We start from the raw sequence: 14262 nt of genomic DNA, 5'->3' as shown, positions 1-14262 counted from the left end.
AGTTTCAGACAACTGTAAGGTGCCAGTGGGGCTGGGAATTGAACCTTGGTCCTCCAGAAGAGCCAGTGCTCTGAGCCCTAAGCCATCGCTCTAGCCCGTAACTTTCTGTCTTAGCTACATTACAGAATATCCTGAATGTGTGATCTACATAGTCCAGCTCTGCCCATCAATGGCTGCCGCAGTTTGACTGGAACGGCCATGTTTGAACATGCAGCAATTTGTATCTCTTTGTAACTCAGCTCAGTGTGAGTGTTGTACAGTGCCCTGCTACAAAGCAGGTTGTGTGAGAAAGATGGGCTTTGATTGTTGTAAAACGTTATTATTTTCTTCTTAGGCTCGAGGGAAAAAGCGCCAGATAGGCTGGTTCCCAGCAAATTATGTCAAACTTCTAAGCCCTGGAACAAGCAAAATCACCCCAACCGAGCTACCCAAGTCTGCAGTGCTGCCAGCAGGTAAGGCGCTTGCAGGTCGCTCTGCTACCACTCAGGTTTCTCATCCAGTGTCTTGTGTGATTGTCACATGTGCTTAGCTCTTGTGCTTGCTGTCTCTGATCCACAGTCAGTGTGTGACTGGGAATATGCATCTCCGTAGCCTTTTTGTGCTGGGCACTGCAGAACCCTTGTTGGACTCTTGAAGGACTTGGGGATGCTGTGACATTAAAGACAGATTTCTCTCTTGATTTCCTTCCCGCTCTTTACCCTGGGATTTGGGCCACTGGGCAAGGCAACAGAAAGGCCCCTAAAATAAAGTTGTGACATCTGCTGGGGATAGAGGGGGCTCACTGAGAGGGTAGGATGTTGTTGTGTCTTTTCCTAGAGGGCAGGCAATGGCAGAGAGCTGCAGCTGGCTTGTCCGTTTTCTGATCTAAGACAGTGAGTTAGCTGTGGAAGAGTGGCCTAGACTTGGTGACCCCTGTGGAGATTGTGGGCGCTTTGCTCCGTCATCACCTTGTGATTGGATGTCTGTTTTATATGTCCCCTGTGAAACTAGCTTAAACTTGTTGTCCTTGCAAGAAATGTCAGGACCTAAAATGTTGTGGCTGAACCCTGATCCCCAACTTGTTCTCTCTGCATGAGCTGAGGCCTGTGTGGGCAGTGGCAGGGTGGGGTACCATCTGAATCTGCTGTCCCCTGGGAGACTTGGCAGACCCCTCTCCTATCAGCTCCTATCAGCTTGCAAGCCCCACATCATCTGCAGAAGGATTCTCTTCTCTTAGCTGGAGAGTTTGAGAATCCTGAAGCTGCATATAGGTTGTTGGTTAAGAATGAAGGTGCCAGGCAGTGAGAATGGGTCAATACACTGTGGGATTAAAGGAAAAGGAAAGTTGTTCTTTTTTTCTTTTTTTTTTTTTTTGGTTTTTCGAGACAGGGTTTCTCTGTGGCTTTGGAGCCTGTCCTGGAACTAGCTCTTGTAGACCAGGCTGGTCTCGAACTCACAGAGATTCACCTGCCTCTGCCTCCCAAGTGCTGGGATTAAAGGCGTGCGCCACCACCGCCCGACATAGGAAAGTTGTTCTTGAGGTGTGGTTGCCTCTGAGACATGAACATACAGCAGAATCGCCTCCTAAAGTGCTGGTTTCTCTTTTTTACTGAGATTCAGAAGTGTCCGCAGACCAGGTGAGAGCCATAGTCCACCTTTAGAATGACCTAGCCCAAGGCTGGAAGCTCAGGGCTAGAGCACTTGTCTATCAATCTTCAGCACCACAAAAGAAGTTAAGATACAGACAGGCACGTGCCCTAGCCCCTGGCAGTCTGCGCTGCACCACTGTGGGAATTGGGTGGTACCAGCCAGTCCTCCAGAGCCAGCGCTCTAAGTCCCTCTACCGCGCTCAGAATAAAGGTTCCCTTGTCTGCTGACAGGCGCCGTGAAAGGGGAAGACATTATGACATTTAAGACAGGGTGAAATCTTAAAAATGTAGTCCTTCATCTTCCTCTGTTCACACCGCTGCCCTCACTCGCCCCCTCTGACCCGGGAATGTACCTGCTGCTGCGTACGTGCGCTGGGCCGCAGCTGCTCACACCGCCCTGTCTCCCACAGTGTGCCAAGTGATCGGGATGTACGATTACACCGCACAGAACGATGACGAGCTGGCCTTCAGCAAGGGCCAGATCATCAACGTCCTCAACAAGGAGGACCCCGACTGGTGGAAAGGAGAAGTCAGCGGGCAGGTCGGGCTCTTCCCATCCAATTATGTGAAGCTGACCACGGACATGGACCCGAGCCAGCAATGTAAGTGCCCTGGTGGCTCTCTTCCTGGCCTCCTGGCCTCTTCCCGTAAGACATGCAGCATTGCTCTGATTCTGCTGAGCCTGGCTTGCAGACCTGGAAGCCAGACCACTGCTGCATTTGAACAGTCTCTTTGAAGACCTTCTGTGATGCAAGGCTAGTCCGTGGGGTTGTTTTTGTTTTTAAATTTCATTCCTTCTGTAGCATGCCCCCCTCCCCTCCCCCCTTTCTTTTTTCTTTTCTTTTTTTTTTTTTTTTTTTTAATCATTTTGGCACCGTGCTGTGTACATGCCTGACTCATTTTCCTAGCTTGAATTTTGCACATTGTTTTGTTTGGCTTATGTGTTGTTTTCCTCCTTTTTCTAGGAATCATATGTTGTCCATCCCCCCTCAGGCTTGAAAGTCCTCAAAGAGACCCACTATCCCATATCACTGCCCAGAGGGATGATGGGAGATGCAGCCTTGATCATGTGACTTGCAGCATGATCACCTACTGCCTTCTGAGTAGAAGAACTCACTGCAGAGCAGTTTACCTCATTTTACCTTAGTTGCATGTGATCGCAGTGTCTGAGTCATTACGTGCAGAGACAGGAGCAAACTGGCAGAAGTGCCCAGGGCGGTGGGTCCTTTGCTGGCTTTCCTACTCACTCAGCTGACTGCCCTGCCTTCACAGGTGCTCTCAGTGGTTTGGAGATTATTTTTAAATGTGTATTTTAGCCTTTTAATAAAAATCAATCAATTACTTCTTTGCTATTTTGGTTTTGCAAAAAGACCCACTATCAAGGAATGCTGCATGTGCTATTAAAAATTGTTCCAAATGTCCATAAATCTGAGACTTGATGTATTTTCTTCCATTTTGTCCAGTGTTACCAACTAAATTGTGTAGTTTGGGGCTTTTCCCCTACTGTAGAGTGCAGAGGAGTTGGGTGTACCGCTTTGAAGATGTGTAGAGAGCGCCTGCCTAAATAGGTGCCAGGCTTGCTTGTGATGTCGTGTGCCTGTTGCATGGAACCCATCTGTGCTGAAGAAGTGGCTCTTCCCGCAGGAACCACCGTGCACAGTGCTCTCATCTACGGCGTTAATTTTATTTTGCACAGTGATCTTGTAGCCACATGAGAAAGTACCTGTGTTTCCGTTTGGTCTCAGATTTATCTAGTTGACTGGTGTCTGTTTCGAGGTTTTCATTTGGCGTATTTTCATACCGTACATCGGTAAGACACCACCGCCAAGGTGGTTCCGATCAACAGTCTCTGTTACAGGAAGTTTATTCCAGTTGCTTTTCATGGAATATTTTGAACAAGTAATTTTCTTGACAAGAAAGAATGTATAGTTTCCCTGCAATTAATTTCCAGTGTTTACATTTTTAACTAGACTGTGGAGTTTCTACAGATTAATATGAAATGGCGCTCCTGGTCCACATATGTGTTAACTGTGCTGTAGCCGTGTTTGTCTTTAGACATTAGTTGGAAGCTCTCAATAAAAAAAAAAAAGAAAAGAAAGAAAGAAAGAAAAGGAAAAAATACCACGCTGACAGCCCAGGCAGTGGGGTTGGGGAAGCCTGAAGCACCGTCTAGCTGTCCTAGGAGTAAGCTAACTGCTGTCTTTCTGGGTTCCCTCCTGGGGAGACGCCCTGCTGGCCGTGTCATGGCCCTTCTCCCCTCACATGGTGCAAAGGACAGGGCAGCCCCTCCTTGTCTACTTGCACTTCAGTGTTTCATGGATATGAATGTAAAATATATAAATATATAAACTGCGGCTTTAACAATTGTAATACAACCTTTGGATTAGTTATGTGTATAGATAATTAAATTCTTCATATAAAAGTTAGATGGAAATGTCTCTGTGTTCTTGCTGTTGGAATCTTGCAGTGGTGAGGGCACCACCCAGACAGGTGGCAGCCGTCGGCCTGCTACCCACGTGCTGTGTGTGAATCCAGACGTACTCCTTGACACCCCGTCCCGTCCATGTGTAAGCCGTGGCTCCTTAGAGAATACTAGTTTCCAAGTGCGGAGGCCCGCACCAGCTAGGCTGTCAACTCTCTCAGTGGAATTTTAGTTTGTGGTGTTGACACATTGACAGGTGTGTGACTTGGTTAGGGCACAAACACTGGTGGAAAACGGTGTCATATAAGGAACTAGTGAGTACCAGAAGACACATGGATAGAGGCAGACTTGCACACTTCCCCAGGCTGGGGTCACGTCAGTTATGCACTCTTGTGACACCTACAGAGACAAACCGGCACACGACACACGCGCGTGACACGCTAGCCCTGGTGGACACGTGATTGGCACTGTCCTCCTGAACCTCACTCACTGGGCCTCCCTGCCCTTCCTTCACAGTTTTTTCAAGTTGGCAAAAAGTTTTGAGGAAGGGGTAATAAATGTCCTGTGTGTTGGGTGCCCTGTTGGGTTCTAGCGAGAGAAGCAGTGACAACAAAGTCCATACGAATCTTTATGGGTGTGTTACGTTCTCTGTGGAGTGGGGGTAAACTGTGGCATGCGCAGGCCAGCCAGTGCTTGGGGGAGGGCGCTGCTGCCACAGGGCAAACACGGCCCCCACCAGGAGGGGCAGGGGCAATACTGAAGTGGAGTCCAGTGAGCCAGGTGAACTGTTATGGACCTAGATGTCAGAACAGGGAAGACTCAGTGGGAGATGGGCAAGGCCCTTCCTGTCTCCCATCCAGCCCCTTGTGACAGTGATCAGTCTGCATCCTCATCTCCTCCCCAGGACCTCTTCACTGTCTAAGTGGTGCTCCTTCTCCAGTGCTCAGGTTGATGGTGGGATGCTGGTGTTAAGGTGGGTGATATCTTCACGGTTTGTTCCACTAGTCTTTCTCCCGAGTTTGGGGACTGGCACAGGTTTCCTTCCCATCCCTTCCGTTAGCACCGACTGTGAAGAACCCATCTGGCCCTGTGGGTTTTAGGCAGAGGACCACTCCTAGCATCCTGTGGGTCATCCTACAACACAGAGCACAGTTCACATGGCAGAGTGAGCAGGTCTCGGATGTTACCAGGACTGAGCAGAGAAACCCTGGTCTCACCCTACTGGCCACTCTGGCTAAAGTTCACTGGGTTGTCCTGACCCACGTGGTCACCCCACAGACGGCTACTGAAGTCGCCCTGATAACTACTGCTGAATATGTACACCCGTTTTGAAGCTCATATCATGTGTGTGCAGCATAAAACGTCTCCCACAATTGCCTTTTATTTTTCAAAACATCTTGATTGTCCCCTATATTCTCTACTTTTAAAGTTGGATTCAACAGTAAAGTGTCCCTTGAGGTATAAAAGTACTAAGTTTGGTGTTTGATTTTTTATTTTTAGGTTTTTGGGTTTTATTTAATTTTATATTTACTCCTTGTGTGATGAGTGTGTGTGTGTATGTGTATAAAAATCCCTCTGCTGAGTGTGCCACCATGCCCTGCCCAAAACAGCAATTTCATATGACTTAACCCCATATAATGTATCATTTCCTGCCACATGATGGGTTTAAGCACTCAAAGACGCCCATTGTGTGAACAGCTCAAACAACCATAGAATACACCAGAGTCCAGGTTCTTGACACATCCGTAAGAGAAGCCAAGATGTCACCCTAGTTTCTGCTTCCTTTAAATGCAAGCTCCCAGGAGTAGCGCTGCCCTGGTGTTTCCCCGTGTGTGCTGAGACCCAGGGCCATGGACTTGAGTCTGGGCAGTCTTCACTCAGGCCAATCTGGGAAGCTTACCGCCCAGATAACAATCCCACTTCTTGGAAATGGAAAATTATTTCTGAGAGACAATAAATATTTTATTCCTTTTGACAAAATTACAAATTAATCCATTTATTCTTCCTCTTTTTGAACCCCAAAATACCCAAGAGAAATAGTTCAGGATGCTATTGACTCTCAGTGTCACCACACACACTCCAGTAAATGCCTAGGAAAATACAAAGACCTGCTGTCTGGGGGCTGCAGATTTGGCTTGGTGGTTTAGAGCACTGGCTGCTCTCCCAGAGGATCTAGGTTTGATCCCCAACAACCATCTGGGGGCTCACAGCTGCCATAACTCCAGCCCTAGGGGATCTGACACAGACACCATGCACATGTGGGTAGTGGTACACAACAGACGTGTTTTATACAGGAAAAATGCTAACACATAAAACGCTTCAGAAAAAAGAAGAAAAAAACATATAGAATGCCATTATATGAGGATCTCACTTAGCCACCATTTCCTTGGGCCCTTTTTAAATGAAAACCTGGGAAGAGCTGAGATGGTTTGTCTCAGCCAGTCCATTGCTTCTCATCGAAGATTCTGTGCTCTGCACTGAAAGCTCCCAGACATGGAAAAAAAATGCCTGATTTACTAAAACCAAGGCTTTGTTTCTGAGACATGACCATCGTTGGTAAGATCCATGTATGCTGTGTTACACGGTTCTGTACGAGCGCTACCTAGGAACCAGATGCTACCCACCTGCTCTTCTGTGCCGTCAGGGTCTCTGTGTGTATGCCGGATGTGCGTGTGAGAAAGTGACTTGAATGCATTATCTGTGGCTTGCTAACATACTCTGAACTCCAGAGTCCAGCTCGAAGCAGATAGAATTGTCTAGAAGATTCTCACGCAGGCTGGCAGCTGCAGTTTTCCATCTGCTTGACTCATCTTGCAGGGCACACACTTCCTCCGTGTAGCCACATCTGCTTAGGCTGACCGCTCCTTTCTCCCGAGTTCTCCAAACCCTGACCCAGGATAGGAGACACTTGTGACCTCCTAGAGGGCATGAGGAAGTTGTGTGCTCCTGAGGCCTCTGCTCCCCCTCCCCATGTCCATGCTGCTCCCTGTCACGCTTGCACACTTAGCCAGGCCATACCAGAGGAGCAAAGGACACGATGTGGCAAGTGAGGGACAGATGTCCCCTGAAGAGTATTTGACAGTGCTGAGATCTTAGAACCTTGGACACAAGCCCTTCACTTGACAGTGAGGATACTGAGGGTCTAGGGGTACCCTCTAAGCATCTGCCCATCCCAGTGCCAGGCTCACCCCCTTCTCATCCCTGTCTGTTCTGGAGCCCTGCCTCCTGCAGCACCTGCTCAGAATTATTGGTGGCTGTCACTTTGGAAGATAAGAGCTGGCCCCTTTCCTTCCTGCGGTTCTCCTACTTCTGGGAATGATGAGAATCCCACACATCATCAGGCATTCATTGCCCACGCTCCACACTGGACTACCTCAGCCTTAAGCCCTTTCTGACTGCAGCCCAGTTTCCCAAAGATAGGCCTGTCCCAGATGCCCTCGCTCTGGGCCAATTGTGGCTTCTAAATTTTCATTCCTGGCCGCAGCCTGAAGACCATGGTGCAGAATACAAGACACAGTTTAATCTACTCATTGACTCTGGGGAAATTGGTATAGCTGTACCCTTGGACGTTGGTAGCATTAAAGGTATTCTAGGATGACCATTTAGAGCATGGGTTTGAATCCCAGCTCTGCTACTTTACATTCTTTGTGGTCTTGGGGATGTTATTGAAGCTCTTTGGACTTCCCCAGTGAGTGACCACCCAGTACGTAAGAAAGGAGTCGTTTGTGGAAGACGAATGATTTCTGTGTGCTCAGTGAGTCTTCTGGCTAGCCAATCTGTGGCTTCCTGCTTGCTTTCTAACCGCCGCCCCCCCCCCACACACACAGATGAGAGATTGCAGAGAGAATGACAGCCCCCTGACCCCTTACAACTTTGCAAACAAATCACAGTCCCTACCTTCCGGCTACGGAAGCCTTTTGGAGCATCTGTCCCACAGGTATGACCCATGCTGACACCGTCTCATGCCAGCATCTCCCCGCACGCCGCTGGTGCCAACTGCCTGTTTGACACGGGTGACGGTGGGGTGCCCAACCAGGGCCATGGAATGTACACGGCTTTTAACCATGGACGGTTGGCAGGCCCATGCAGGGTTCCACAATAAACCTGGACAAATGTGTAGAGTCACTGGGTCCTGTATTTCTCATCACAGCCTTCCGTGGCCTTGTAGTCTCCTGCCAGCAAAGAAGGGAACGTTTGCCCCCTGCTCCCGCTAGACATGCCAGCCACTTTTTTTTTTAAGTAGCTGTACTGTTTCACTAGAGCCGTGTGCTCCCAAGAGCAGCTGCGCCAGAACACTTAGGGCTCCCAGAAACACACTGCCCCTGCGCCCTGCTGCGTATACCCAGAACACTTAGGGCTCCCAGAAACACACTGCCCCTGCGCCCTGCTGCGTATACCCAGAACACTTAGGGCTCCCAGAAACACACTGCCCCTGCGCCCTGCTGCGTGTACCCAGAACACTTAGGGCTCCCAGAAACACACTGCCCCTGCGCCCTGCTACATGTACCCAGAACACTTAGGGCTCCCAGAAACACACCCCCTGCACCCCGCTGCGTGTACCCAGACAAGAAGGGGACCTTGGTGGCCTCTGCTCTGCTGAACCAGAGCGGGGGGCTGGCCGCAGCCGAGCAGGCAAAGCCAAGCAGGGATCTTTGCTCTCTGGAGCATTGCCTTGGAATCCCACAGCCCCATGGGAAGCCCTACATAGCTATACCTCCCTCAGTAACCAACCCCCACTGACTGTCTAGTGGGAACCCTCACCCCAGCCCATCCTCAAGAGACAGAAGAAAATCTTCCATTACCCTTCCCTTCCTCTTGCTGGAACAAAGGCTTCAGAGGGCTGCCCTGCCTCAGTTTCCCTTCTCCTGTTGTCCCCCCAACACACACACACAGGAGTATGGCCCCTGACTGGTGATAAGGCTGTGGGCATTGGAACACAGGCAGGTGTGATGCCTGCCTTTGAACCTGTAGGAGTGGGAGGAGACACCAGCAGACGGAACGGTAGAATCAGACCAGCTCACAGGACACAGTGTGACCCAAGGCCAGTGCTGTAGTGCAGGGAGCCCTGTGGCTTCTAAATTTCCATCCCTGGCTGCAGTCAGAAGACCATGGTCTTAGACACACATTAATCTAATAGTGGACTCTGCCAACCTGAAAACCTTTCTGGCACTAAGAGTCAGAACCCACATCTGTGCCCTCGGGCAGCGTCCTGGGCAAGCACTGGGGAACTGACAGGGCATGGATGCAGAACTGTGCCATATTCAGAGAGCTCAAACCCCCATGGGCACGGTCTCCTCCCTAGGGCTCCCACGTGCACCTTCTAGTTAGGAGCTGGCACAGGGTGCTTGGGTCCATAGAGCCTTCAGTTACCCTGTTTGTCCGGTCTAAACCAGCCCCAAATCTCCCAAATATTGTTGCCCCCATATCCTACACACATCCTTCCTGGAATTCTGGCTTCAAGTTTAAGTCATTGGTGCACCCCAGTAACACATGCCATGTACCCCCTTGGTCCCCCTTTCCTGCTCTCTGCCATCCTCCCCACCGTTGTTACCTTGCCATGAAGTTCTTTCATGCATGCCAAGGAGACTGGGAGGCTGATACACACACACGTGGACACTGGGTAAGTCACTCACACGTTCTGTCACTGTGACAGGGCCCTAAGGAGGAACTCACAAGGAAGGAAGTCTTGTTTGGACCAGAGATTTAGCATTCTCATCTACGGAGAATTCAGCTTGCTCCGTGGCTGTGGGCCTTTGGTGAGGTCGAACACAGCGCATGGCAGCAGGACAGTTTGCAGGCTGGGTCTCTTACCTCATCAACGCTTAGAAACAGAAAGAGGTCAGGGACCAGATACCCATTAAAGGCATGCCCCTCATCATCCTCCTCTGACCAAGCCACCGTCTAAGTCTCCAGCGTCCAGAAAATACTACTAGATGACGCCCATGAGTCAAGCAATAGCTGGTTCTCTCTTGGGGACTGGGCACACATGAACCTTTGGTGTGTGTGTGGGGGGGTGGTTTATCTGCAGACTGTAAGACAGACTCATTTCTCATTGGCCTGAGTCCTCTGAGGGCGGGGCCAGCCTAGTGTCTCCAGGTGTTCATGTCAAGAACTCCACGAAGAGTCTGTCGTGAGATGTATGCCTGTAATCCCAGCCCTCGGAGGGCTGAGACAGGAGGATTATGATGGGGTGGCGGGTCAGTCTGGGATACATAATTAAATGCTGTCAGAAGTAAATAAAATGGGCTAGGAATGTAGTTCAGTTGGTGGCGTGTTTCCCCAGTGTGCACGCAGCCCTGGGGTTCACTCTCAGCACGACATAAGCAGATGTGGTCGTCACACCTGGAGTCTCGGCATTTGGGAGGTGGAGGCAGAGGCGTGAGAAGGTCAGGTTCACCCTCAGCCTAGGGAATCCTAGGCCATCCTGTTATACATAAGACTTTATCTTAAAAGAAAGAAAATGAAGTTAAATACTAATACTAATACTAATAAATCTGCAGAGTTAAGGGTGTGGCTCGGTGGTAAAAACATAAGCTTAACGGGGATGGAACCCTGGATTCTCTCCTCAGAACCACAAAAGGGGGTGAGTCATCACAGGACAAACACCATCAAGAGCGATGGCACTCCCCTTGTAGAGCTGGCCTACTGTGGGGTCCCCATCTCTTGCTGGCTGTAAGCTACAGTCTGTTTAGCACACGTACATCTCCCATCAGCCCTTACTCTTGGGGACTGTGGAGGACGTGTCGGGTGTTGGTGACAGTCCACGTTTGCCTCGAGCATCGGCCTCCCTCCCCAGCCGGGCCATGGGTGTGCCATCTTGTTCATTCTCTTGCCATGTGTGGCAGAGAACCCAGCACAAAGCCTATGCTGGGACGGTGGCGTGGTTGAAAAAAGTTACTGTTTATGGAAAGACTCCAAAACAGGACACATGCTTCATAATCACTTAACTAGGCTACATACTTACCACTTGGTCCCATGCATATTTAGTATCTAGTCTCCCCCATGAGTGTGGTGGCCTCACAGAAGCAACCCTGGGTAGGACCTGCAGCCACTCAAACAGACAGAAAGTATCTTAGGTTGGAAGCATCTCTTGTGTTCCATAGGAGCCAGTTTGTCAGGGCCCAGGGTGTTGCCAGGTCCTTCTGAAGGACCTTAGGGTGGTGCAGTATACCTGTCCATCACACAGCCTTCAGAGTCTCCTGTGGGCTGGTCAGCCAGGGCTCTTTTATTTAGATTTATTTTTATTTATGTGTATGTGCATATGAGATGTATGTGTGAATGGTACCAGTGGAGGCCAGAAGAAGGCATTGGATCCCCTGGAGCTGGCGTTACAGGTGTTTGTGAGCCACCGAATGGGATTGCTGGGAGCCAAACTGACTGGGCAGGAAGCACTCAGTTTCTGAGCCACCTCTCCATCCTGAGCAGCTGCATCCAGCTCCTGAGAGCCTGAGCTCCAAGACCAAGCTTGTCTTCAAGTAGACCTTCCAGGAAGTGCAAGAGGAAAGATGGCGGGCTCCCTAGGAACACAGGTGGCTCCTTTTATCATCCTGTCTCCAGAGAGCATTTCCGATAGTGGGAATAGCCACGCCTTCCTGGACTCCACGCTCCCATCCATCCAATAGTCTGGCCTCACGCGCACCTCCAGAGGCCCCGAGGCTTCAGTGGGCTCTGGGTGTAGATGGCCTTTCAGGGACAGTGTTCTCTCCTCGGAGCTGGCACTGGAGAGCTGGCTTGAGCTGAGGGACTGTGGAAGCCCTGGGTCCCATGCACTGGGACAGCTGTGGTTTCCAGTTCTTGTTCCTTCCCACACTGGGATCCAGACCGTCTTTTCTCTTGAGAGTGGGAAGTCTTCTCTGCCTGACACGAGAATCACTCAGAGCCTTACAAGGGATGGACACAGGTCTCCCTTGGAGAGTTAGACATACTTGGTGTCTCAACAGTGTCAGCCGGGACCCTGGCAGTTTCCAGCTCCTTGGATGACTTCAGTGCCGCCATACTAGAGGACTGCCCCGCCTTCCATTCTGCCACCAACATCTTCCTGAAATACAGCCCAAACCTAGCTCTGCCCCAAGCGCGTGTCCCTTCTGACATGGTCTGAACTGTGTTCATGGGTGAAAGTCCTAACCTTGGAGATCCCAGGATGTGGCTAAATTTGGAGTTAGTGTCTTCAAAGATGTATTTAAATAGTACAGTGAGGCTGTCAGAGTGGATCCTATTCTAAAATGACAAGTGTCCTTTTAAGAAGAAACCATATGTAGATAGACACCATGGTTCTGTAGGACACGGGAAGAAGACATGGTTGTAAGCCCAGGAGGGACGAACCCTGTCAACATCTTGGCCTGCTTTGGACTCCAGGCTCTAGAACTATGCGAGAGTAAACTTCTATTTTTAAAGCTACGCTGTGTGTCCTAGCCACCAGGTCACACAAAAACAGCCCCTGTCCAGCAAGGCGAAGGCAGAACGGTTAAGAACGTGGATTCTGGTCCTACTTTGTTTGCTGTTTCTTAACCGAAGCTTTACTGACTTACTTGTCTTCTCCGTGCTTCTGTTCCCTTATCGGCTCGTTGTGGGTCATCCTAGCTGCTCCACAGGGTTGTTGGCGAGGAACTGAGTCAACACATGTGCAGTGCTCAGCTTGTTGGTGAGGAACTGAGTCAACACATGCGCAGTGCACAAGCTCATTGGCGAGAACTGAGTTGAGACATGCACAGTGTCCAAAGCGTCTAGTTTAGCATTGCTATGTGCCCTACCCAACATCTTCTCTCTTCCACACCTATTCCTCCAGCTCCACGCACCCAACTCCGACTCTCCATGCCCCCACCATCTTCTTTGTCCATGATGTCTTAGTGCAGGATACTGTAACAAAATACCTCAGGGTGGCTAAGTTGTAAATTCTTTTTATCATCATAGTTCTTGAGGCTCAGATGTCCAAGATCCAGGGCATGCATCTGGTGGAGCCTTACCAATGTGTCACCCCATTCCAGGAGGGTAGAAGGATTAAAGGTCACACTCAAGGGAGCAGCATGTCTGCCTCATGTTTATAACTGGATCCAACCCCTTAGATAACAGCATTTTTTTATTCATGTGGGTAATCAATCACTCCAATCACCCTGAAGTACCCTATCTCCACAGGATGGTATGTGAACATTGAGGGACATGTGAACATAACAAAGTCCATCTCCAATTCCTCCTCTTCAAAATCTTCCCAGACCTCTCTGGTCAAAGCTACTGCAGCCTTCCTCAAATCCCCCCCCTCAAAAAAAAACCATGTCCCACAGGACTGCTGAAACATTTCATCTGCCTTGCAAACCTGAAGGGTTTATTTACAGCCATTGCTAAGGAAGCCAAAAATCCTGCAGGACAGGGCACACCAAAAGTGAGTGCCCAGACAGCGAGAAAGCACGCACAGAGACGTGAATGCAGCTGAGAAGGGAACATGCAGACTGTAAAGGGCTGTGGTACCTGTGCCAGGAGTCCAGCATCAGACAGAAAGCCAGCGTGATCTGCTGCTAACCACATTCCTAGCCACTGCAGAGCGGGAGGTGGACTCTCTCTGGAAGGAACTCCATTTCTACTACTTCTCTGTGCTCATTAAACTACTTGGCAAGCCGGGTAGACCAGATGGCCTCCTTGGAAGACGATGGAGCTGATTTGGAGAATATGTAGTTTTTTGGATTTTTTTTTTTTTTTTTTTTAGTTTTTGGGTTTGAAACCAAGTGAGGAGGCTGAATGGGCATGCCCATACAGACCCAGCTACACAACTCAGTGGGTTCCCTAAAATAGGGATACCTGGACTCAGTGCACAGGGATTTTTGATGCCATTGGTGGCATCTTCAGCCCCTCACCACAGGCCTCACACTAGCTCCTACTCTCTTATCAATATCAGAATCAAATCCTGAGAATCTGAAACTCTCCTGTTCTGGGATGACAGCTCACAGCCATGCCCTTCTAGAGGCTTCTGTGTGTCAACAAGGGCAGAGGCCAGTCTAGACTGCCTGGGCCTCCAGAAGACAAGGACCCAGAAGCCTCTCTCGTCACTGACCTCAGCTCCAAGCACAGATGCTGCAGGAAGGTTCACTGCGGGCAGGGAGGATTCCCACAGCAGCTGTGGTGCAGAGACAAAACCAGAGACGGCAGAAAGGGCTTCATCTGCTTTTCTTACAGGACAAGCCACCCCACCTGCCACTCTGCCTGGGACGTTGAGTGGTTCAT

At 49.9% G+C, this 14262-nt stretch overlaps 1 protein-coding gene across 3 annotated transcripts in view; it reads left to right on the top strand.

Moving 5' to 3' along the window:
• Itsn1 (intersectin 1) overlaps positions 1-14262 on the top strand; it is a 184744-nt gene that overhangs the window by 133726 nt on the left and 36756 nt on the right. For 2 of the 3 annotated variants that reach the window (XM_057765118.1, XM_057765117.1), the window contains 2 exons: positions 335-452; positions 2039-2230. In XM_057765118.1, coding sequence (XP_057621101.1) covers positions 335-452; positions 2039-2230 — 310 coding nt within the window. Of the gene's footprint in view, positions 1-334; positions 453-2038; positions 2231-2593; positions 2967-14262 lie in introns of those variants that run through there. The other variant, XM_057765119.1, reaches the window with a different exon arrangement.

This window comes from Chionomys nivalis, chromosome 3, assembly GCF_950005125.1.
Source record: "Chionomys nivalis chromosome 3, mChiNiv1.1, whole genome shotgun sequence".
NCBI classification, from domain to species: Eukaryota; Metazoa; Chordata; class Mammalia; order Rodentia; family Cricetidae; genus Chionomys; species Chionomys nivalis.
This window is presented reverse-complemented; position numbering and strand designations above follow the sequence as displayed.